The sequence below is a fragment of the Tubulanus polymorphus genome, chromosome 7, assembly GCF_964204645.1.
Source record: "Tubulanus polymorphus chromosome 7, tnTubPoly1.2, whole genome shotgun sequence".
NCBI lineage: Eukaryota > Metazoa > Nemertea > Palaeonemertea > Tubulaniformes > Tubulanidae > Tubulanus > Tubulanus polymorphus.
In genome coordinates, this window is record NC_134031.1 from 3,940,648 (window position 1) to 3,963,884 (window position 23,237).

General features: G+C 38.2%; 5 protein-coding genes across 6 annotated transcripts; 2 read left to right on the forward strand and 3 right to left on the reverse strand.

Moving 5' to 3' along the window:
- The first annotated feature begins 1,695 nt into the window (after nucleotides 1-1,695).
- On the forward strand, nucleotides 1,696-8,822 carry LOC141908947 (26S proteasome non-ATPase regulatory subunit 5-like). Its single transcript, XM_074799251.1, has 7 exons — nucleotides 1,696-1,883; nucleotides 2,737-2,881; nucleotides 3,407-3,539; nucleotides 4,002-4,105; nucleotides 4,464-4,716; nucleotides 5,394-5,582; nucleotides 6,422-8,822. Exons 1-7 carry the CDS (start codon nucleotides 1,696-1,698, stop codon nucleotides 6,922-6,924), a joined length of 1,515 nt encoding a protein of 504 aa, XP_074655352.1. The 3' UTR covers nucleotides 6,925-8,822.
- Nucleotides 8,823-8,951: 129 nt separating this feature from the next.
- Nucleotides 8,952-10,784, reverse strand: LOC141908825 (uncharacterized). The gene is made up of 5 exons (XM_074799042.1): nucleotides 10,557-10,784; nucleotides 10,355-10,420; nucleotides 10,041-10,244; nucleotides 9,545-9,603; nucleotides 8,952-9,268 (listed from the first exon to the last, which is right to left on the reverse strand). Exons 1-5 carry the CDS (start codon nucleotides 10,773-10,775, stop codon nucleotides 9,163-9,165), a joined length of 654 nt encoding a protein of 217 aa, XP_074655143.1. The 5' UTR covers nucleotides 10,776-10,784; the 3' UTR covers nucleotides 8,952-9,162.
- A 674-nt stretch (nucleotides 10,785-11,458) lies between these two features.
- On the reverse strand, nucleotides 11,459-15,048 carry LOC141908954 (uncharacterized). The gene is made up of 8 exons (XM_074799261.1): nucleotides 14,875-15,048; nucleotides 14,342-14,512; nucleotides 14,083-14,247; nucleotides 13,683-13,832; nucleotides 13,064-13,198; nucleotides 12,793-12,926; nucleotides 12,630-12,714; nucleotides 11,459-12,192 (listed from the first exon to the last, which is right to left on the reverse strand). Exons 1-8 carry the CDS (start codon nucleotides 14,939-14,941, stop codon nucleotides 11,555-11,557), a joined length of 1,545 nt encoding a protein of 514 aa, XP_074655362.1. The 5' UTR covers nucleotides 14,942-15,048; the 3' UTR covers nucleotides 11,459-11,554.
- A 740-nt stretch (nucleotides 15,049-15,788) lies between these two features.
- LOC141908113 (serine/threonine-protein phosphatase 6 catalytic subunit) lies at nucleotides 15,789-19,138 on the forward strand. Its single transcript, XM_074797959.1, has 10 exons — nucleotides 15,789-15,863; nucleotides 16,296-16,391; nucleotides 16,622-16,687; nucleotides 16,778-16,845; nucleotides 16,980-17,053; nucleotides 17,260-17,339; nucleotides 17,485-17,602; nucleotides 17,940-18,031; nucleotides 18,143-18,200; nucleotides 18,906-19,138. The coding sequence occupies exons 1-10, from the start codon at nucleotides 15,795-15,797 to the stop codon at nucleotides 19,094-19,096; spliced, it is 912 nt and encodes a 303-aa protein (XP_074654060.1). The 5' UTR covers nucleotides 15,789-15,794; the 3' UTR covers nucleotides 19,097-19,138.
- Nucleotides 19,139-19,638: 500 nt separating this feature from the next.
- On the reverse strand, nucleotides 19,639-23,011 carry LOC141908900 (uncharacterized). Of its 2 annotated transcripts, none has more exons than XM_074799175.1 (7): nucleotides 22,787-23,011; nucleotides 21,968-22,148; nucleotides 21,522-21,715; nucleotides 21,056-21,237; nucleotides 20,844-20,979; nucleotides 20,186-20,318; nucleotides 19,639-19,855 (listed from the first exon to the last, which is right to left on the reverse strand). In XM_074799175.1, exons 1-7 carry the CDS (start codon nucleotides 22,970-22,972, stop codon nucleotides 19,758-19,760), a joined length of 1,110 nt encoding a protein of 369 aa, XP_074655276.1. In that variant the 5' UTR covers nucleotides 22,973-23,011; the 3' UTR covers nucleotides 19,639-19,757. The 2 variants fall into 2 exon arrangements, with proteins under 2 accessions (XP_074655276.1, XP_074655277.1); XM_074799176.1 differs by having other exon boundaries at nucleotides 19,674-19,855; nucleotides 20,181-20,318.
- Between the last annotated feature and the right edge of the window lie 226 nt (nucleotides 23,012-23,237).

Below are 23,237 nucleotides of genomic sequence, written 5' to 3' on the forward strand. Positions count from 1 at the left end.
ATTTAACTGGCTCGAGTTTATTTTTGGGTGTTCTAGAGATCCGAGAAATCTTCCTGTATGAAGTAGCTCCCGAGTTTGATACAGCAGGAAATAAATTAGTTTGTACTGAAAGTCGCTCAGTAGATTTAGATCTACTTTATGCCGTGACATTCATGGTTCCTCTTATTGTCTATTACATTATTCCAGCATCCGTTCTTTTGATGTTAAACATTCTCATTAGTTACACGTTACTCAGTTTACGATGGAAAAGTGATGACTGCCAGCAGCCGATAAAACGACAAGAAAAACTGATCAGTATTACTCTAATGGTTGTTTCGACAATTTTTATTCTTTTCACTTTGCCACTAATATCGGGTATGATTTACGGACATTACGTTGTTCAAAATCCACATCTAGTCACCAAACAGGACATGCATAATTTGCTAGACCTTTATTGGTTATGTTCGTATGTTAATATATTCAATCATACATTAAATTTTCCGATTTATGTAATAAGGCTGCCATACTTTAGAGCGCATCTAAAGGCTATATTTTGTACGAAGTGTAAATCAGAGGCACCGGTTAAGACTGGTTGAATATCTATATTCGAATTGATGAAAAGTGAAACTATTGTCCCACGAAATATCTCTTCCAACAGATTTACACTTTGGTAGAAAAACCCACAACAAAAGAGAAGTAGTCACTCACTTATCTTTTAGAAAATCAACGTGTGTAATTATTTCTTGTTCCATCACACAAACATCGCATATCGAAAAAGAAAAAGCTGCCCCCTGAGCATGATGACACTCGTCTCGTTCATGACTATGACTACAATTGTAATAGGGATTAGTACGTCAGATTGGAGTTGATAACTAGGTGGTGTTAAACTGCTGATGCTGGGTTTCCTCCTAGAAAAATACGCTCGTGTGCCCCTACCTTTACTGGCCCATGTTAAGTGTTATGGCTATACCCTGTCATAAGCCTCCATTGCGTGTTGTTGATGAAATTAATTCAAGGTTCAGTTTTGCGAACTCTCTTTAAAATTTCGCGTGATAAGCAATGCTCAAAGGTATGGAAACGAAAGAAATCCCACAATAACGAAGCTAAGATTGAAAAATTCTATATCAGAATGATTATATTTATATATAATGATTATTACGAAATGAAGTTATTTTTCTTGTGGGGTCTCAACACGACATCAGGGTGGCGTAGGCATGGTAACAATGTTCAAATTCAAGAAATTTCACAAAATGGAGGATTTTCTCTCTCATTCGACTGAATTAAAGGAGACTTTTGAGCAATCCTTCTAATTGGTACAGAACTGGAATAATATCGGATATTCAGTTGTTGTCCGCGATTTTTGACATTCTGTTAAGACATAAATGAGGTATGTACCCCAAAAAGTAAGCAAAATATCCCAGAAAAACAGGTCTCATCAATTAATAAATAGACATTGATTACTAAAAAAAGTAGATTGTGTTAGATCAGAAGAGTGGAGCAGCGTAATAAATGATTAATGTAACTTGATGAATGAGCAATGATATTTGTATTTTCCTACTTTTGATAAGATGTATCGCACTGTCTTAAGACTCAACAAAGTTTCTTGTATCTTGTATCTTGTGTTGCCTCAACTGGGATTCGAAGCCTCCCTTGACGGTGCACGGAATGCACTGTGCCCTGCTTCATTGTGGCGAACCGTCACCTGTATGCCGCAAAATGGCGTCTGTAAATACCCCGAACAGAATACTTGAAATTATCGAGCATTTGCCGCAATCTGACGACGTTATTTCAGACTTGCAACAATTGAAAATCGCAGTATCTAATACTTCAAACGGCTGTCTTAAAGATATCGTCAACAATACGTCGCTGAACTCGCTATATGAGCTGTTAGATTCGCAAAACAGGTAGAAAACTTGAAAAAGACCTGATCAATCTAAAAATCAGCATCATGACTAATCATTATTGACATTGTATTTTTCACTCTCCTTGGCGAACACTATTACAAATCCTGAGCAGTAGGAATCTGGGTAAAAGAGCAGATCCGCACCTCTCGTGATTGACGCAATCTACTGAATGACAGAATCCAGGTTAAATCTTGCCAGTGAAGATATAGGCCTATTATTAGAATTAACCAATGGCAATGTACTGAATTGCTGATGACATTTCGAATCTGAAACAATGATATTTAGTGTAATTGATTGAACTGTTTACGCGGAGAGCTGCGGATCTGCACTTTTACCGCAATCTGTAGCCTGTAGCCGTGAAGTACCCAATAGCGGTCATCCTTATTACCGAGATGACGTATTTTACCGAGATCAACCGAGATGAAATGAAATATAACATATTTATTTATTCCTTATCGATTTTAACAATTGAAATCATATTATATCGGTAATAAATGCCTGCTGGAGTCATATTTTACATATTTTGTCGGATATTTTTGTAGAAAAATAACTTAACTTTACCGAGATGAGATCGTCGATACAATCAAATTCAATGAAATTTTATTGCTAACCGAGTTTACGTATTTGAAGTCAAAATTTTTTTAAATAAAAAAAATATGTAAAATATGACTCTAGAAGGTATTTATTACTGATATAACATGATTAAGTGTACTCATACAACATGATTAAGTGCTAAAATCGATAAGGAATAAATAAATATGCTATATTTCATTTCATCTCGGTTCGTCTCGGTTCATCTCGGTAATAAGGATGACCCCCCAATAGCTTATCATTTTCATCAATTTTGTTTCAGCGAACAGGTCGAACTATGCTGTCAAGTTTTGTCTCATTTAATGTCATCGGTCGACGCGAGTGTTATACTCGTGCAGTATCAGAACGTATTATCAGATGGATTGAATCATAACGCACCATCAGTTCGCCTTCTCTGCATTCATCAGGTTAGTTGTTAATCACTATCAAGCAGGTTATTTCTGTTTCAGCTCGGAATATCTGTCATAGAAACTTAGTTTCTGACTTGTCAACCCGGGTCCTTTACTTAACCGAGTAGGTTGCATCCCGCAGAGAACGGGATAGAAATAAGATATAATCTAGGTCCTGGAAATCATATATGAACACAGTGGCCACTTACCTTGAAATCAGAGACATCGCTGAAATGTGTGTCTGTCACGATGACAAAATTGTTAGATAAGGTTTATTTCTATGAATCTAGGGACGAACAGTCCTACCAAATTATTAAGTGAAGGACCAGGGTTTCTATTTGTAAGTGTAATTAATCATCAGGGGCAGGTGGTGTAGTCACAGCTTAAGATTTAAGACCACTCTTGGACTGAAGCCACTAAATAGCAATGAGCCCCTGAAATACCGATATTTAAAAAACGTGTACATCAGTACTTGAGTGTTGTTGAATTGTTATATCCATGTCGTTTTATTCATGATGTTAGGTTACCTTTATCGTATTACAGCTACAAAGAGTTTGTGACGACGCGATTCAACAGATATCTTCATACAAGGATATCCTCAATAAAGTGATCAATCTTTTAGGAGATGATGTACTGTTAGTTGCCAAAGAAGTTAACAAACTGCTCAAACAGTGGTGTAAGTAGACAAAGTGCATGATCAGTTTAATCCAAATTTTTGATTCGATCCATTCATTGTTCCTAAAAATATCTAGCTTTTTGAAAAAAGGGGCACACGTCGAATATTGGGTCTCTACTTACACGCGTGTGTGGCCTGTGATGACAAATTATCAGCAAGTGCCGCAGGTGTAAGGAACCAGAAGCTGGGGTCCGCCTCAAGAAATTTTTAAAAAATTAGATGCAGTTAGGTACATTCTGAACACTGCTGGTTGAAATAAGGTATCAAATGTGCTCACAATTTCACCATTTTGCTGTCTGAAAATACTCATTTTTATCCCCACTGGATTTAATGAGGAATCTATGCTATGAGATTAATGTTCATATTAAAAAGTTGATTCAGCTGAACCAAGATCTGTCTCTAAAACATTCGAACCATTTTATCTTAGATTTCTAACTTGTAATGCTGTTGTTTTTGTTCTAGGTGGTAGCCGGGAAACCTTGGATATGTTGTTGAGTGGTCCGGTTTTTGAAACGATGAATTCATTGATGCAGAAATCGGATACTATTCGTTATCGGGTATATGAGGTATGAAATTCAATCATCTCTGAAATAGGGACATCTATTTCTTTTTCCGATTTATAGTACGGCAAACTAGTATTCAATTCCTTAATGATCCTTCAAAAAGTTGGAATTAACACATATTTTGAGCATGTTCGGATCCGCATGGATAAGCCGCTAAGATGAACATATGAGATAGACTTTACTGGAACCACAATAGCAATGCGATGTTTGAAAACGTGATGATAATCTGTATTTCCAACAATTTTTATAATCGTATATATGTTGATATCAGTTCAGTCTATATTGATAACATACTATGTGCATACTGAAATATTATCCTAGCCTACTAGTAGAAAATATTGAAAATTATTTAACCTTACAGCTGATAGTAGATTTGGCGAATGGATCCGAGAGTGCCATGCAGCAGTGTCAAGCCAGCGGCGTTCTGGATCTGTTGATCAATGAGATTTATAAGGATGATTTGCTCGTGCAGCTGAACTGTTTGGACCAGCTAACGGACATCGCAATGACAGAACACGGTCTGCAATTTCTTATCAAACAAGGCATCGTGTTGAAACTCGAACAAATGTTAGAAATACTCGAGACCGATCCGATGGTTTCATTCCTGCTGCCAGGTATGTTTAATCTCATTTGGAAGCTCTCAATCATCTGTCATCAGATATGTAGTTCCATACTGAATATAAAACCCCTGGATCCAGTTCCACAGTTGTGAGTTGAGTTAACTCTGAGTTAAGATTAGTTCATTTTCAGAGTTAACTTAGAGTCAAATCTTAACACAGAACTTCGGAACTGGGTCCTGGGTTTCATGAAGCAGTTTAAGCTTATTGTGGTTAAGTTTGTATTGTTGACCGCATGAAAAACATGAAGTAACCAATGGCAATTAAACTAAAAAGTTGACGAAATGAACCCTGAAATTCATTGTCATGAGTTCTATTACACCTTTACTGTGATGAAACCTAGATAGATTACGATTATTTCATTTTCAATGTTTCAACTAACAAGTGATCTGCAAAGGGGTAGACTAAAGTAGGCTACCACACTATGCTATATGTAGAATTTCAGCCTATATGCACGTTCGAGTAACTGGTAACTTGACTCAAGCATCAATGCATTATTATCATCATTAAATTTTGAAAACGGGTAACTCTGATGCAACAGTTTTTGGTACTGCTTTCGCTTTGAATTCAATTTTCTCGAAATCTCAAAATATTAAGATGGACTAACAACCTCACAGTGGCTTGACTGTGGAGCTGGCACTCCGGAGTTCTATAAATTGATCATGTTTTTATAGGTCTGATCAAATTTTTCGGTAACATGGCTCGACTTCACCCGAAAGAGATGTTCGACCAGTACGATCTGTTTTTGAAAACGGTGTTTTCCGTGCTCGATAGCAGTGATGTATCCTTGAGCATTGTCGCCATAGAAACTGTAGGATTCGTCGGTAGAACAGTTGAAGGGAAGAAAGCGCTTGAAGATCACGGTAAGGAGAGATATGGAATGGAAATGAGGAGGAACGTTTTTTCAGTGTACTGTACAGTCGGTATTTGTTGGGATGGATGAAATCCATGCGGTATTTCCTTCAATAAGGTCCCTGTAAAATAATACATTAGCCGGCTGTGCCCGAATACACAACTTTTCAGTAACTAGGCTGTGGCGCCCTCACTCGATCTTAAAGAGCTGGCATACAATGCTAGTTTGTTAATTTTCTCAACCAAACAACCTTTTCGAGTTGCTCAGCAGCCACTAGTCTATACATACATGTATATTTAGCCAAGCAGATGCGTTGTATTGATTGAGCGAATTTGCCGGTGAAAAACAACTCATCTGACCCTGATTGGTTTGATACATGGACTGGTGGGAACTATGGCCAGGGTTTGTGTTGTCGTGAGCTCTGGCGGGAGGCAATCAAACCTTGGATAGCGAAGATGAGATAAGCAAGCGTGGCATAAACTTAAAATGCCACCCCGATGTCGAAACCCTTGAGGTCAGGATAGTCAGTCCTATTCTTGTCCTAGACGAGGCTTATATAGCACTTATATCCAGCTGGGTTACTCTAGATAAATATACTGGTTGTTAGTTGATTTTATTACCCCTGCCTGTATAACTAACAGTGCGTCAGTCATCTCTCCATGGTAACATACGAGTGACTACTCAATGCTTAGGAGTCATCTCTCAGTACGGACACCCAAGGTTGTGAGGAAGAGTGCCTTGCCCAGGGACACTACAGTAATATGCGGGATTTGAACAGTCGATTGCTCTAACCCCACACCTCTTTAGCCCACATCTAATGACCTAGCTTGTGTATGGTTAACTTTTTAGGTGTGAACACATCAGTCGCCGTGCGTCGTCTGGGAGCGTTGATGAGAAACTCACCGCAGGAAATTCGCGGCCGTTGCATAACGTCGATCGCGAATCTCATACATCTCGAGTTCGAGGAGCAGACGCCGCATTTGCTGTCGCTCACCGAGTCGTGGTTCAACCAGATACAAAAACCGATGGAGTTCGTCGTGTCGATGACGACGCAGCCGTTCGAAGATCTACGCGCGCCGTTACTGACGCTGATTCGGTCGTTGGCGTCGTTGCCGTGGGGACAGCGCCGGATTAACGAGCATCCCGGATTCAACGAGTACTTGTTGAATCGGTCGACCGAATTCGACAAACGCGGCAAGGAGATGAAGTACGCGATCGTACGAACGTTGGTCGATTCGCCGACCGCGCAGGAAATATTTGGCAATCCGTTTTATCTGCGACTGCGCGAATACGCGAACGAAGGGGCGTTTTACGTACGAGCCGAAACGCAGGTGGCGCTCGAGTCGACATAGATTACGCAACGCGGTTTGATGCTTTTTAGAAGTTTTTATTCAGCGTAAAGAATCTTGTAGGCGCGCTGGGTGATTTCTCAGTCCCGCGAGATTTGAGTTCAGCTCATCTTGGTTGTTCGAATTTTTTAGTGTCGATGGAAAAGTCTCAACTATTCTGTCTGTTGGCACGAAGTGATTATACTATCGGTGTTACCTTAAGCTGCCAACTCGCTCTATACCAGTTACTGATAGCTGAACTTCCTTCATGAAAAAATCCTGGTCTGTTCAACTATTTTGTAGAGACTTAATATCTATAGGAAAATGTTATATTTTTAATATTGTATTTTGTAGTATATTTATGGTGGGGTAATTGTGACATGGTCATGTGTGAGGGGCCTTTCAGACTCCGAACTGATGATATAAACCCTTAACTCAATTACACGAAAGCGATTTGTGATAAACATTGAACAGTGCTGTGCATTACGACTTCTTGCATTATATCATATTAAGGACTACCCCAAAAAATGTGTGCAATGGGGGCCTATAGCTAAGCATACATTGACTGGCATATGTTATTCGGAGATAACTTGTTGCAAGGCAGTTTTCCGCCTCCGTGAGAACTGGCCACATACAATCTGAATCAGTTGCTGGAATCTTATCAATGTATATGAGCTTACAACTGTTAATATATTAAACGATCCCCTGTTGCGGTCTGTTATTTTTCGGCAACTGGTTCTTGGATTCGGTGATATCACCCGATCTGCACTCTCCATTATCTCAATAACAGACGGTCATGTGACTAAAACTAATCGAGATGATACGTGGCTTAGGGATGGCCTAGAATTATTTTGCCAGATAATAGATTCTGGTTGCTGTTGATGATTGCGCTGTGGATCTCGAGGCTGGCACGCTACAACTGCTTGAATTTCACCAGTTTTTTCATGATGCGTGCGGGGTTCTCGCGACTGATCCGATTAGTTGTTAGTCCGATGTATGCCTAGCTTCCCTCGGTGATGTTTGATTGGACTGTAAAAATTTCACAGAGTTGACCGCATACCGAGTCAACAATCGGTGAGACAAAACTACGGTTACCGAAGCGAATCTTCGTACAATTCATTTTACAATTCGTGCTCAGAGCTTCCTAGAGGAGTATTAAATCTTAACTGCTGCTGCTGGATAACTACTTGAATGAATGAAATATGGCTAGTAATTGACATTACTATGAACCATGATTTCAAATTTGAATCAAAATATTGTTGAACCAGCTTAATCCGGATTTTGGTCATATCTGGGCAAAATTTTCAATCCATTTGTTCTTTAATAAATATACAAGAAAATTACTTTTTACCCGGATTTCCCGTAAACCGGATGAATTTTGTTGGTCCTTAAATATCCGAATTAAGCGGATTCTACTGTACTGTCAATGTAGTAAATGAAAAATCTACAAGACTCTTCAACCGGAACCCTATAACCCTGAATCCATAAGTTTTTCAAATTTAGATGTAATTAATATCATACTAAAGTATCCATCTTATTGGAATCTGCCTTTTAAATTTTAGTCCCGTTAAATTTAGGTTGGTTGAAATGTTACATCCCTACAGCTCAATGAGTTGAAAAAACGCTTGATTATATTTTGGTATGAGAATAAAATTCCAAAATCGATGGTTTACAAACCTAATTCTAACAGACCGGTGGGGCCAATGGACACTAGCAAATATCCGAAGGGGGTGCTTCCAAGCAACAGATGGTTTTACTTGCATTTAGATATTTTATTAAATTAGATGATTTGAATAAACTTCGAAATTCATTTAGTTTAACATGCTCAATGATACAATATACCATTTCTGGTCTTCTAGATAAGTCTTTGTCGTATATTTGTCACTCGTTTGTATGGTATATGAATAAATATTGTTAAAATAATTGACATACAGGCGTTATTCTTATCATTACTGTATTTTCCAGCCAATTTTCTGTGGAGAAATTCATTCCGTGGTGAAACAGAAAAAACACGTCACAAAACATTTACACAAAATAACGTTTTTTCTGCTTTATTACATATATTACTATTATAACATAGAAAATAGAATTTCGAGATAAACAATATAGAACCAGTCGCCCGCTTTAAAAATTACAATCTTACTCTTAATCAACAAATTTTCATTCCAGCACAATTTGCCCCACAAAATGCAGCAACCAGAACAAGTCTTTTCCGTTTTTACTATAAATTGATCGAATGGGTACTCCAGCGGGAATATGTCATCACACCGGTAGCGTTTTACTGACAGTTGTAGACGCGGCTGAATAAAATATTTTTGTGAAGAATTTCATCCCCGTGTGTCCGCCTGGAATATAGCTGACCATATACCTGAAAATAGATATCGAAAGATAATGCATTTTCTATCAATACGAGACCTCGCAGTTATCACTTTTTAAGGGTGGAGACTTCTTATACATGTACCTATTTATCTATGAAATTATGTTAATGATCTTGTACATATTATAAGTAAATAAATCATTCAATCATCCAGATGAGAGCACAATTTCTTAGTGCTCCTGTCAGAGTCTGCCCCTGGATACGCCCCTGCCACTTGAGTTTGAAATCAAGACAATCGCTAAGAAATCATCCATGTTCCATACTTACCACACTAAGGAAATCATTTGAGCCACAGCAAATACAATCGTTAGAGCAGTTGACTTGTACTACAAAATTAGGATTAAAAAATTTTCAATTTTTTGCAAATATCCATTCATAGGGGCCTTTATGTAATAAGCAGTATGCTATGTAAGCTTGCACAGTTGCCTGTTTTTTGTATTCTGGAAATTTTAACATAATCAGGAGCCAGATCTACAGGTTCAAGTAAAAATGACGTGATGCCAGGGTCAAATACTATTAAAGTTACACATATAACTCCTCAGTTCCGAAAATACAGTGAAACCCGCTTAATTCCGATGATTTAAATCGGGTCCATTTACAGTCCACTTCATAAATGTATGTAAAATATGAGGTTTAAATTCACATTTTAAACCACATAAACCTGGTCAGTTTCATCGGTCCAAAGTGGTCTGAATTAAGCGGCTTTGACAGTAGTCATAATCAATTAGGTGTATAATCAACAATGCGTTCTAAAGAAACTTACCCATACAGAGAAATATATAGTCGCGAACATGGTGCCCAAATAAGCAGTTGTAAAAGCTATTCTTGGCCCCGATAATAAATGCTTCACATGATTCATTGGTCCCCACAGTAACGAAAAACTAGCGATTAGAAACAGACTTCCAAGTGTGTAGAGCAGTGCGAATTTCCTGGGTTTCACAACTACCATCGGCAAAAATAACCAGGCCTGTAAAAAATATAACATTAATTCTATAACTTTCATGTGATTTGCCATGATTCAATTGCAATTAAATGTTCATTGACTGACAAAGTTCCAGTTCGGCGAGTCAAACTTACCAAGACAAAACAGAACAGTCCAACCGCGATACAACCCATGAATCCTAATATTCTCTGTTTCTTTGACTGTCAAAGAGAAGATAAAATATTTGTTAGTTATAAGCCTAGAACATCATCGATACCATTGTTTAAAACATGCATTTATGTATTACGGTGCAATAAAGATTAAATTGAATTGAATTGTATAAAGAGTACGGCTTACCAGTGACGGTAAACAAGGATCCCGATTGGCTTCGTTAAACCAGCCATTAGTCCCGTCATGACTACTAGTAGAATTATCATCCTCAGGATTCGGGGGTTTCATGAAACTAGGGAGCCAAGTTCTGTTTCCATCTGTTTCCAATAAGGAAGACGTAGAACTCGTCGAGGATTTGTCATTTTTCTGCAAATATGCTTGCAATTTACTTCCAACACCGGCCATGATAACATCCACTTGAGGGTGGCTCCGAGAATATCCTAATAAAACTCCATGTAACCCAAACGGCGGGTGCCGGCGAGAGTCATTTTTTTCCGAGAGGAAAGGGAATGCTTCTCATCGAATAAAGACGGGATACTTCATCAAAAACCATTGGTAGACTATTTTTGGATATTTAAGTATTTAAATACATATCACCGAAACTAGAGCCGCCAAAATGCCCGCTGCGGTCACCGATTCGGTCCAACGAGTACAAGTCCATCCGTTTATATAAGCTTACGACCCGACAGATGATCGATGTAACTATACCTAACTGAAAAACTGAGATGTCTAGTACAGTGTATTGGCACACTCCAGTCGTTTTGTAGGCTTGTCCCGGGTTCGAAAACTTCGCACCGTCGTTTTGTCTTCACCAATACTATATACTAGTCAGAATTGAAATTCAATTACCCACATTTTTTCTGTTTAATCACTTGAATAAGAATTGTTGATTAGCTCAGCTAAACGTTTGATTGAGTTTTCTGACAAACCGGACACTCTACGTATTCGTCCCTTTCGTCAAAAATCCGACAAAATACTGATTTGAGTAGATTGGAGAACAACGGCATGATTTACCAAAACGCCACACAAAGCAAATGACATTAGGCGATTACTCTACTTCAAATAAAGAACAAAGATGTGGGGTTATAAATTTGTATATTTCATAAATAGTGTATTTCATCCACATTTTCTTCAGCAAGCACAATCATTCACCGTAAAGCTTGACTGGGTTTGATTGCTGCAAGTTAGTTATATTCGTTTTGATAATGATGACCTTCCGGTGACGACTTAGGACTTTCATGAATAACCATTCGATGAAAGATGTGGTCACGTGTTATTGGGCTGGTGTCGTCCGTACTGGAAACGCTCCCTTTGCGAACTCTAAAACTTCCGTGACGACGCCACAAAACGATTAACAACACAACTATGATAATTCCGACGAAACCTACAGCACCAGCTGAACTGTAAATGATAATGTTATTGCGTCGGTCCATTGATGCAATAACCTGACGATGAATATCCGCCGATTCAGATGTCTTTACTGTTACTGTCGTCGACGACACAATTTGCGAAGTCGATGACTCTAGTTTCTTATGAATTTGTTCAGTAAAATTTAGTACATCAGAATTCTGCGAAGTTGATGATGCACTTAATTCTATATTTTGAGAGGTTGTCATGTTAACGAGGTCCACGTCTGATATAGACGTCGTGGTATACGATTTTTGTTCTGAAGTTACCGATGTTGGCCTGACGACCATCGTCGTCATAGTTTGTTCAACTGTTGTAGTATTTATAGTTGTTGAAACTCCGTCAACGGAAATATCACCAGACGATTCAAACTCGACATCAGAGCCATTACTGAGAACATGAGATTTCGAAATATCTGAAAAAAGTTAATTCTTCTTATTCAGTACGTCAATATGATGATAATGTATTTACGGTATATCAGGCCCGTGCCTAGCTTTCTTGAGCGGCAGTTTTATTTCAAGAAAAAGGCACTTTTGACCGTGGAAAGGGGCACTTTTCACGGTAGATTTCAAATATGATTTTTTCAAGATTTCAAATATGATTTTTAGTACCTGAATAAACCATTTGAGAAAAGATAACCTTTCATTTTCGAAAAAAACATAAGAATTGTATCCATCCAAATTTCGAAAATCAGGACCCGAATTTTTGACAGTAACTTTTTGGAAGAGGACCTTCAAAATTCTAGGGGGTTCATTTGCTACCCCCAACCCCATCTCAGCACGGGCCTGTTTATTTTGAATGTTATTTGCTGATTAAATGGGTATTTTGGACGAACGCTATATTCATACTTACTAAGTCCTGGACAGGGTTTCAATTGGACATCATCAATTGCGATATCAGTAAACTTCGTGGTTCCTCTCACCGCTTCAAATACTATCTGAAATTTATATTCATCAATTAGGAGTAGAGAGTTGATGCTGGGCTGATTAATTTAGTGCGATATATGAAGGGTTACCTGGAATGATCTACGTAGAGGTTCGATCGCTATTTCTGCTCGATTCCAAACACGGCCCTGATTCCCACGTTTTGTGAATCGGCTATCCATATTGCTCGATCCAGATGTCTTGAGGTATACGTTCAGCTCACCCACTATCAGGAAAGAAGGTTTCATTTATTAGTAAAATCCAAGCCTTAACTTTCCGGTCATTATACGATATTTCAGGGGAGGGGGGGTGCACAGGTGGACTAATTTTGTGATCGTAGTAAAAGTATATAAATTCACTTACTTCCTACCTGTCCGTACATGTAGTACCAGAATTCAAAACATTGTCCACTAACGTTTGCCTCGTATATCGGAGACAACAGTCGAGTCTTTTGGCCATCGCGTCGTGGAAATGATGACTCGGCATATAGGTAACGACCTGATAATATAAACAGCATTATTGATATCGTCATATTGTATGGATATGGCCATTTGTTTTCTCGTCAGTTCTTCGATTGATGTTCTGAGTATCCAGCCTTTACGACGGGTTGGCATGTTTTTTTTTGGAATCTCAAAATAGGGATTGACCCTATTATCTATTTGGTCGGTATATTCTGTTTGATTTGGTGTCCTTACAGGCCAACCATACCTGCCGGGATCGAAACAGGGGGTTTGATTTTGAAATCAGGAATCGATACAGATATAGTTGTGTGATGCGGCGGTCGAATTTTACAGAATTCTTTGTTCAAATCGAAGTACAGTTTAATTGGGAAATTCGGTTCCGGTTCGTTCAAATAAACTTTTAACCAATCTGAACCGGTAAGTTACTGATTGGGGTTAATTTTGTTGGCTTCCTAATTAATATATCGATTTTGGAAAAAATTAATTACAAAGTTGAAGACGAAGTGTTTTATCATACGTACCATTCCGTCTTAAACCTTTCGTGTGATCAGCTGTTGGCCCAGTATTATCCGTGGACGTAGGACCGGTATTGACTGACCAATCGAAATCATCCGTCGAATCTTGCACCCAGCCACATGTATCATCGTCAAAATTACATTCCTCTTTGCTAGCTGAAACGGGATACGTTAGTTTTAATCAATAAGCAACTGTATCGTTAATACCATTGTTATTATCACGAATACCAGTACATCATGATAATTCATCGTACAAGTAACTCGCCAACGACACATTATTTGAGGAAGGAAATTCCAACATAACACATTTTGATTATATCATAATACAAATCAATAACTTCACGGAAAGTACCCTTACGCGTATGTAAGTTTCAAATTCGGATACTTTATCCGTGAAAGAACTTACATGCTACGCATTGCGGTATTGTCGCATTCCATTTGCGCGTGTTACAGTAGATAACTGCCGAGCCTTTCAGCTGCCCATTACCTTTACACGAAAACTTCGTCAAATATCCACCGAAGCCTGTAGCTTCGAGTCCAGGTGATGGTAGAACAGGAGGACATCCCGTGCCTGTAGAAATCAAAGATATACGCTAATTTTCCAACAATTCTATTTCAACAAATGACGAAATGAAAAAGTTTCATTAACGCGATCATTGATTCACCTGCGCAAATTGGAGGAGGTTTCGACCAGTTTCCATCCATACACACGGCAACTGCAGCTCCGATACGTTTCAGATTTCGCCTACAGTGAAAATATACCAACCGACCAGCATTTTTAACTCGCGTTCTACCACCTCGAACGCGTGGTTTTCTGCAACGGCGGCTACTGGTACCTGAATAAACAATTGAAGAAAGATATTTTGTAAAGAAACTTGACAAACAGTTTCAATCCATACGAATTATGTCTAATCACCAAATTTTACTTTCTCATTTTCTGCATGGTCAAAAAGAAATTCACTTTTAAATCCAATTTTGTAACTATGAATTCTGCAGAAACGTTCCCCTTACATGATATACTTCGTGGTATTAGTAATCATTCCATATAAAGTGACTTATAAGTCTAAATTGGGGCTGGGTACTATATCTATTCATACGCAAATAATATGTACTCCGTGTTACTTTAATGTAGATAAAAATTAGACAATAAAACGCAATAATCTGAACCCTTTTTAGTTGATACACATTGACTACTTACCAGAGGAAGTACCTGCCAGCAGCAAAATCATATGTAAAATGATAATTAACTGAATTAGAAACTTCATTTTTGCGAATATATAAGGCTTGCACGATTAAACGACTTTTCGGCTGGAAATCTCGGTGAGAACTAGCAAGTATATCTCCTTTAAGTTACTGCATCTTTAACTGTTAATATAACCGCACACAGATAAGAAATCATTGTCTTTTTCTCCAAAGAGCATAATGTTGAGTGTTAGTCCGTTATGATAAAACGGTCAGCTATATGATACGAACAGCGTTTATGAATTAGAGTGCTGTGAACTCCAACTCCGGATGCTGGCTCTTATCAGCTCAGGAGGAAACAGACTTTTGTTTTACTGGGTTATACAAATTTTCTCGCCAAGCGTTCATCGAAACATTTCGAGGGTGACTTTCCGGATAATACTCAAGGATAAAAGAAAACTGCTTAGTTAGAATTGCTTAATTATAATGGATATCGTTTTTGAGACAGTCAGCAGGTGTCATACACAGAAAAGTCATTACGTAAATACGATATATTCTCAAGGTAGATTATAACTGGACTATCTCTTAATAAATGATATTCAAAGTTTATTTGAAGGTTTTGGCATCTATCTTAAAATCCAATCTAATTAGAAACAAAAGTTCAGTCGGAAAAATGACTAATGTGAAAATTGCACGGCCGCAAATGAATATTCTAAATTCCTTACTTGAACAAAAGGGCACTGGCACATAATTCAATTATGCTAGAAAATACGAATCTTTATCATTGGACAAAAATATTTTCCGATGCCGTTGCTCTCGGCGAACTGATTCCCCGCGCTGGAGAAATCGCCAGAATTTTGGATTCGAACCGAATCGAATTCGCGCCACGGGTTTGCAGTCTGTGATCAATCCAATACGTCGATGCAGCTTAACAAAATGGCCGACATAAACAAATGGGTTGAAATTGCCAAAGAATGCAAATATTTGCCAGAAAATGACTTAAGAGTGAGTTATATACTCGTTGAAATAAATGAATAATAACTTCATATATAGCAGGCCAAGTTTAAATCTAAAAATTTGGTTGTTTATTGTTATTTAATTGCAAATCATCGAATTAAGTTTAGCGTTTTGGACGTTCCTTCCCCGAACTGGGGGTCCGAGAGTAGATAGAGAGGAAGCAATGCAATCATGACAATGCAAGTGACGTAACGTATTAAACGTAGGCAGCTTGGTCGGGCTATGTTTATAAAGCTAAACTTAAAATTGTTTTTCTTAACAAGTCTCATGTTGAACCCTCATCCGTGTTATGTACCCTGTGCTGTGGACGCAGGTAAGGCCAAGTCCAAGGCCAGGGGCAGGGTGTTTCCGAAACTAAAAGCTTATTGACTATACAACATCAGGCCCCATTCAATTCAAGTCCTGTTATTGTATTTGCAGAAAATTTGTGATTATGTTGCTGAATTATTACTTGAAGAATCAAATGTTCAACCAGTATCGACACCTGTAACAGTTTGTGGTGATATACATGGACAGGTAAGCATACTTATCACCCTCGGGCCTACATCTTTTTGGCCATTTATTGATATTGTGGGAACACCATTCTTCGGATATTCCAATGAATTCACGATGAATTAAATTTCTGTAATCAGCAATTCCAAATTTTGGCAGAAGGCTGAGGTCGGCAGCGGATGATGGAGGATTATCCCGCGCGAAGGATTTGCCCACTAAGCCATTTACCTAATTTTATTTCATTTCTTTTCTAGTTCTACGATCTGAAAGAATTATTTCAAACTGGTGGAGAAATTCCCGACACAAATTATATTTTTATGGTAAGAAAATTATTCCAAGATATTATGCTGGTTAATAGCCACAATTAAACACTCATTTCTGACAACGATATTGGTCGTTGTATTTTTTAGGGTGATTTCGTTGATAGAGGATATTACAGTTTGGAAACATTTACACTTTTGATGACTTTGAAAGCAAGGTAAGGGCTTCCAAAATCAGTTCCAATAATCAACTTTGTAAATCAATTTTATCGGAAATTTTGAAAATGTTTTCAGAAATGACCATTGTTGCTTACGTTGTTCTGTTCAGCCCTGAAATTTTCTTACTCCTCAGGTGGCCGGATAGAATTACTTTATTACGCGGCAATCATGAAAGTAGACAAATAACTCAAGTTTATGGATTTTATGGTAAGCTCATTGAAAAAACAATATGTATTATGATGGATTTTGACAATTGAAAGCAAATGCAGATACATGAAAAATGAGTTGAGTTCAAAAATTGATGCATTGATCATCAAGTTCCAATCCTTTTACAAAAGGATTGGAACTTGAACAAAAGGATTGCGGCACAAAACCTCTTCAGCAATTGTTTTAAAATGGTTCTTCTAATGTAGATGAATGTCAAACTAAATATGGAAACGCAAATGCCTGGAAATACTGTTGTCGAGTCTTCGATTTACTCACAGTTGCTGCGGTAAGTATCTTTATGGGTTTCTGCTTTCGTCTCATTCTTGGGCAATTTATTTCTAAGGTTCACCCTTAAATATGAAGTGAATAGTCAATCACACTGTAATAAGCCTTGCATTAGTTAATCTCGCCTTGATCACGTTATATTTCAGATAATTGATGAAAGTGTTTTGTGTGTTCACGGCGGTCTCTCTCCAGATATCAAGACCATCGACCAAATACGAACTATCGAACGCAATCAAGAAATTCCGCATAAAGGTGCTTTCTGTGGTATCCTTTTCTTCAAAATATGTGTACAATAGAATCTCCGTTTAGTGCGGATCATTTGGGACCAACAAAATTCATCCGGTTTATCGGAAATCCGGATTAAGAGTAGTTTTCTTGTATATTAATGAACAAATAGACTGCAAATATTGTCCGGATTAGACAAAATCCAGATTAAGCCAATCTGGATTAATAGGCCAGTCATGTGACTGGACAAAACTGGAATAATGGCGGCCAATTGTGGGTGACAAGAGTTTCAGTGAGGGGTCCGTTTATGTATATTAGGTCAAATGGTATTTTTAAGAATTTCACAAAAATTATGTCCTTCACTCGATGTTGTAAGATCTTGTATGGTCCGACCCGGAAGATGTCGAAAGTTGGGCGATAAGTCCTCGAGGAGCTGGCTGGCTGTTTGGTGCTAAAGTCACGAATGAGGTAAGTTTTCGTATCAATGTCTCATCAACTCTAGGGTTTGTGTGAGATTCTATGATCAGTTTGTGCTTTCCTGTATCCGGTTTATGATTCTATGACTTTTCACAATTTCAGTTTGTCCATATAAATAATATAAAACTGATATGCAGAGCTCACCAATTAGTACATGAAGGTATGTTTCTAGAGTTAGTATGTCCTATGATTGGCGGTTTGAACTAATAAAACTAATTAGTGCACCCAATGAACTAGCCAAAGTTAGATCTCAGTTAACTAAGAAGCTTCGTTTGCTAAAACTGGTCACACTTGGTAATATTAGGCTAAACAAAAATGATACCTTGTTTCTCCGCAGCGGCCGGGTCATTTTTGTAAGATATGATAAAATTTATAAACAGTTCATTTCTATAGCGGCCGGGTCTGTTATAGTTAAATTGATCACGATTTAAAAAAAAAGTAATGTATAGGGTAGATAGGCGGCCGGCCGGGTCAACATTTAAGCTCAGCAGAGCGGAGAAACAAGGTATCAATTTTTTTTAGCCTTAAGCTTGACGAATTTTCGGATATTAGCGATTCCAAATAGCCAGGCTCCATATAGTAGGCTCAACTCAAGTCGGATTTTCTGACTCAACCGAAGTCGGATCTTTTTGAACCATTGGCATTTGTTTGACTTAAGCAATATCTAAATTTGAAGATATATGAAATGTACAGTACAATATATATTTCATATACCGGGTCAGAAATAATGTTTTCTAAATACTATTTATTTGAGTCGGTATTCGAGTTGGTCAAATCCGTCTGGAGCAGTTGGCCTACCAGCACTTTACGAGGACCGTTATAGGGGATCATCATAATAAATCATATTACCCGTACTTTTTTTTAGGTTATAAATATATGTTTGAAGAGAAGCTAGTTACGGTATGGTCGGCTCCAAACTACTGTTATCGATGCGGCAATATAGCGGCAGTGTTAGCATTTAACGATGTCGATCATCGCGAAGCAAAACTTTTCAACGCTGTTCCGGATTCCGATCGCGTCATACCGCCAAGAACGACCACTCCATACTTTTTGTAATATTGTTAATTGATTATCATTAAAGATTTACTTTTAGAAAGCGATGAAAAAATTATTGCAGTTTCCTGTGCTTGCTGGTTAATTGTGTATCCCGACTATATTCTTCAGCAGATGGATCAGTAGGTTCTTGGCAACAATCATCAACCAGCAAAGGTCATCATGCCCAACGTTCTCGGGACCGTACCAGAAATTTTGGAAAAGTGTCCTTTTTGCAAATATTTTTCATATCGGATAGAAATTTAATATAGAATCCTTCACTTGGGACCGTGACAAGCATTTTGTTTTAGGCCTAACATAAGTTTTTGTTAGGGCATATCAGAAGAATTCGTTTATCAGATTGACTTACGGTAACTGCACTTTTTCAGGTTTCCCCAGAATTCAATTGCTAGGTACGACCCGCTTTCTATAATAAATTCAATCCATTTGAAACGAGTGTAAGACAAAGCAAAACGGGAAAATGGAGACGGACATTTCCTCAAGTGTTATCGTTATTCAAATAAATGGAAATGCTGACACAAGTATGATATGTATATATTTATACACAAGAAAATATACGAAAAAAGTTTTATAAACAAAGATCATTAAACCGAGTTATTCAAAGAATAATATTCAAATACGGCAGTCGCTACACTGTCTTTTTGTAGTTCAACCGAGGGCAGGGTTACGCGTGAAATCCCTGGAGAGCGACTGTTACGTCTCCGACAGCTGTATCTGTAATTGGTCGTGATTCAACCGACCACAACAAAGGGCTGAAATAAACTAAAAATAATATCGATGATTAATTGAAAACAACTAAAACAAAGGAAAACGATAATAATCCGAAACTCGCCGTCATACCACTAGTTACCAAAATGGAATAGTTTAAAAGCGAAATCCTGAATATTAAGTCACGCCGCATTGCGGATACGGATATTTACGAGATTATATAGTTTTGGTAGTCTAGTACCGTCGTTCCAAAATCAATAGGGAACCGTAACAACGACTCGTATTCAGAGTAATAGTTTTGGTTGCTCAATGCGGGCAGGAAGTGGCATGAAGGAAAGAGTTGACTATATCCTCCCCCCCCCCCCCCTAGTGACTATACATTACGTGTATCTAGCGCGGTCAGTTTTGTGGTAAGTTGCGTACAGATGTGTGAACACGGCGTCATCGGTGTAAGAACGACTTCTCTAGCGCCACTTCCTAATGTGTACCAAGACCCCGAAACGTCTTCTCTGTTCAGCTGGAAAGAAACATATTCGAGATACGAATATATACGATGTATTTCCAGGGGAGGCCACTTACCTGGAAATCGGGGAAAAGTCGGGGAATTTTCTTTTCTTTAAAAATGGGGAGTACAGGGATTTCCGTAAAGAGAAGCTTGAAATCAGGGATATGTGTTGACTACTAGATTGCGCGTAAAATCAAAAAGTCTTCGTCGAAGTCTTAAGTATTTGACTTTGTTAATTTAGTGGATCCTTAGCAGATCTAGATAACGTGAATGAGGGGATAGGAGAAAGGCAAGTGGCCACTATGCATGAATAAACATATTACATACATGCATATTATACATCGAAAGTCTGGACGCCATTGGAGCCAATATAAACAAGACGTTATAACGAATACTATATCAGAAAGCACTGAATTCCCATTGATTTAGAGTTTAAGACTGGCATTCGATCGTGGTTAGCGCCAAGTCGTGAGCACTTACATTAAAAGGATGACGTTGTAACGGGCATGGGCTGCGTAATTGACAAAAAAAACTTACTAAGGTGTAAGGCTTTGATTCGATGCTGTCTACAAAGATTTTTTTCTCTGGTAAAATCTCGATATCTGGATTGATGAGACGGGACTTCGGAAACATCCGTCTGAAAACATGGCTCGCTGACACGCCTATCGACTCCCTGTGAAATCGACACATTCTAGTTTATTGAATTTCCATCTCATTGAAAAATATGAAAATGCCAACCAATTACGTACCAGCTAGCATGGAAATGTTCATTTGCTATGATTTCGTTCTCCGTTAAAGAGAACAGTAACTGCAACGACTGAATGGTTCGGTTCGTCGAATAAACTGGTGCGTGCACGGCTTGTAAAAGGTGTTCTGGATGTTTACGATAAACTAATTGAAGTGCTGAGAATGACACCGACTGTTCCTGCGACTATACAATGCAAATATATATTTAAAAAAACGTGTTTCAACTTAAAAATGGTATAGATGCACTGAAAAGTTAAGGGCACAACCACAGATGGCCAATCATAATCGAGTCCGCGGCCCGTTGGTGTATTGACCAGGCACAAAATCAACCAGGTGTGTGGAAAACTTCTACTATGTAGTTCGAAGACCATGGACTCTAAAACATTTCTCGATCATCATTGTACAGGCTTTGGTTTGGACAGAGATTTTGGGTGCGTAGACATTTTTTTGTAGGCAAACGCAACTAACCTTGCGTAAAACGAGAGGGAATCCACTGCCCTCTATAAGCGTGAAACGGTCCCAACGTTTCTTATCTTTAGCGCGACCGTCTGCTTCAAATATCTGATGGAATCGGGTGCATTGGTCGCATAATTCTAACAGGTTCGTGTCAACCGATGGAACGTACAATGGATTGGATATCAAACAGCTTCTCTCCAATAAATCTAGCATACAATAGAAAAAAATGAAAATAAAAACAGATAATCGCAAAAATAAAAAGCATCTTTGTTTACAACAATTATACACATTAAACGGGGTACGGGAACATGCAGTTCTAAACTGTTTTTACAGAAGTAACTGTGGGTTTTATTCGTTAACTCTACACTGAGATTTACATCAGTTCACAGCAGTCATGCAGTTTTATCATAGATCTATCATTAAACTAGCTTTTGTAAAGACCTGCTTAAAACACATACCCGAAAGTGGTAAGAGTCCATGCAAAGGGAAAGTATGTCTTCGCAGGAATTTCGATGCCGAAATTGCAAGAGGTTGTATATGCTTCCTTGCGAATCTATCTACGTATGGATTTCCCGTACTTATCAAAGCGAATACAATCGAAACGACTAAAAGTCCAGCTCCAAGTAATAACATACATAACTAGAAAAACAGTTTTGGATAAAAAATAGATATTAAGCATTAAAAAAGATACATTTGATATATCATTTTAAATGCTTTTCTACAATGAAGGGAATCCTTGCACAACCCACAACTGCCACAGAATTCAACTACTTTCGGTTTTTGGATATTTTCTAAATATTTTTTTTTCTTATTTATTCTAAAATTGGGGCCCTTGCACTGAAAATTCTTTTAGCCGTGTTTGAAAATGTGGCTGAAGGTTAAACGGCTTTAAAAATGAAAGTAATTTCAAAACTGTGGGGTGTTGTCCGATGTTGTCTCCATACACCGTAAGGTGCTGCCGCTATACTCATCGTTAGCGGATTTTCCGTACACTAATATGAATCGACTCTGGCAATTAAACGTGGGATTCGCTACACCATTGCCAGAGGTGGTTTGGTGTAAGTGTATGAAAAATCCGCTAACGATGAACAAAGCGGCAGCACCTTATAGTGTTGCCGCAAGTACTAACAAGGCAGAACCTCCATCGGCAGCTGCTCCTCGGACTGATATTGTTAGTTAGTACTTCGAAAAAACCCGTGCCATTGACGTATCGTATCCTATATCGATCTCTTAATAAAATGAGATCTTAAAATAAATTGCTGTAAAATTTTACTAACTTTAATCAACCGGTTGATCTTCCTTGAAAGTCGTCTATAGTTCATTCCCCGAATAAGATCCGCATACGATCGTCTCGTGGTCAGTATTTGTAAACTATCCTCTACTGCTTGTCTTTGCAATATCGGTTCATATTTTTTCGTTAGTTCATCTAGGCTAGCGTAAAGCCTAGCTTCGTTAGGCGTCATTCTCGTAACTAATAGTATAGAATACTACAGTATGTATACTAGTGCCGGTGCTATTTAAGCGGGTGCTGGTTTTCCCATTACACTAGATAATAGTATTTAACCTGACCTACAAGTGTGTAAACACGAAGTTCCCTGAATGATATATCCGTAATTTTATAGTGACTAGATTATTCATCATCATGGGTATTGAAAAATAGCGTTGGCCTCGCGATGTACATTCCACAGTTATAATCAGTTCATTTCCAATTATATGGATATTGGGGCG

Bases quoted from the DNA above. Each gene is read 5' to 3' on its own strand.
- LOC141908900 (XM_074799175.1), bottom strand. From the start codon at position 22,972: ATGACGCCTAACGAAGCTAGGCTTTACGCTAGCCTAGATGAACTAACG. The intron at 22,149-22,786 runs GTTAGTAAAATT...CTGTTTTTCTAG, and splicing joins AGATCAACCGGTTGATTAAA to TTATGTATGTTATTACTTGG. The intron at 21,238-21,521 runs GTTAGTTGCGTT...TGCATTGTATAG, and splicing joins TCCCTCTCGTTTTACGCAAG to TCGCAGGAACAGTCGGTGTC.
- LOC141908113 (XM_074797959.1), top strand. From the start codon at position 15,795: ATGGCCGACATAAACAAATGGGTTGAAATTGCCAAAGAATGCAAATAT. The intron at 15,864-16,295 runs GTGAGTTATATA...TTGTATTTGCAG, and splicing joins TGCCAGAAAATGACTTAAGA to AAAATTTGTGATTATGTTGC. The intron at 17,054-17,259 runs GTAAGCTCATTG...CTTCTAATGTAG, and splicing joins TCAAGTTTATGGATTTTATG to ATGAATGTCAAACTAAATAT.
- LOC141908825 (XM_074799042.1), bottom strand. From the start codon at position 10,775: ATGGCCGGTGTTGGAAGTAAATTGCAAGCATATTTGCAGAAAAATGAC. The intron at 10,421-10,556 runs GTAAGCCGTACT...TCTCTTTGACAG, and splicing joins ATCCTTGTTTACCGTCACTG to TCAAAGAAACAGAGAATATT. The intron at 10,245-10,354 runs GTAAGTTTGACT...TATTTTTTACAG, and splicing joins GACTGTTCTGTTTTGTCTTG to GCCTGGTTATTTTTGCCGAT.
- LOC141908947 (XM_074799251.1), top strand. From the start codon at position 1,696: ATGGCGTCTGTAAATACCCCGAACAGAATACTTGAAATTATCGAGCAT. The intron at 1,884-2,736 runs GTAGAAAACTTG...ATTTTGTTTCAG, and splicing joins CTGTTAGATTCGCAAAACAG to CGAACAGGTCGAACTATGCT. The intron at 4,717-5,393 runs GTATGTTTAATC...ATGTTTTTATAG, and splicing joins GGTTTCATTCCTGCTGCCAG to GTCTGATCAAATTTTTCGGT.
- LOC141908954 (XM_074799261.1), bottom strand. From the start codon at position 14,941: ATGAAGTTTCTAATTCAGTTAATTATCATTTTACATATGATTTTGCTG. The intron at 13,833-14,082 runs GTAAGTTCTTTC...ATCCCGTTTCAG, and splicing joins AATACCGCAATGCGTAGCAT to CTAGCAAAGAGGAATGTAAT. The intron at 12,193-12,629 runs GTAAGTATGAAT...AACTTTTTTCAG, and splicing joins GAAACCCTGTCCAGGACTTA to ATATTTCGAAATCTCATGTT.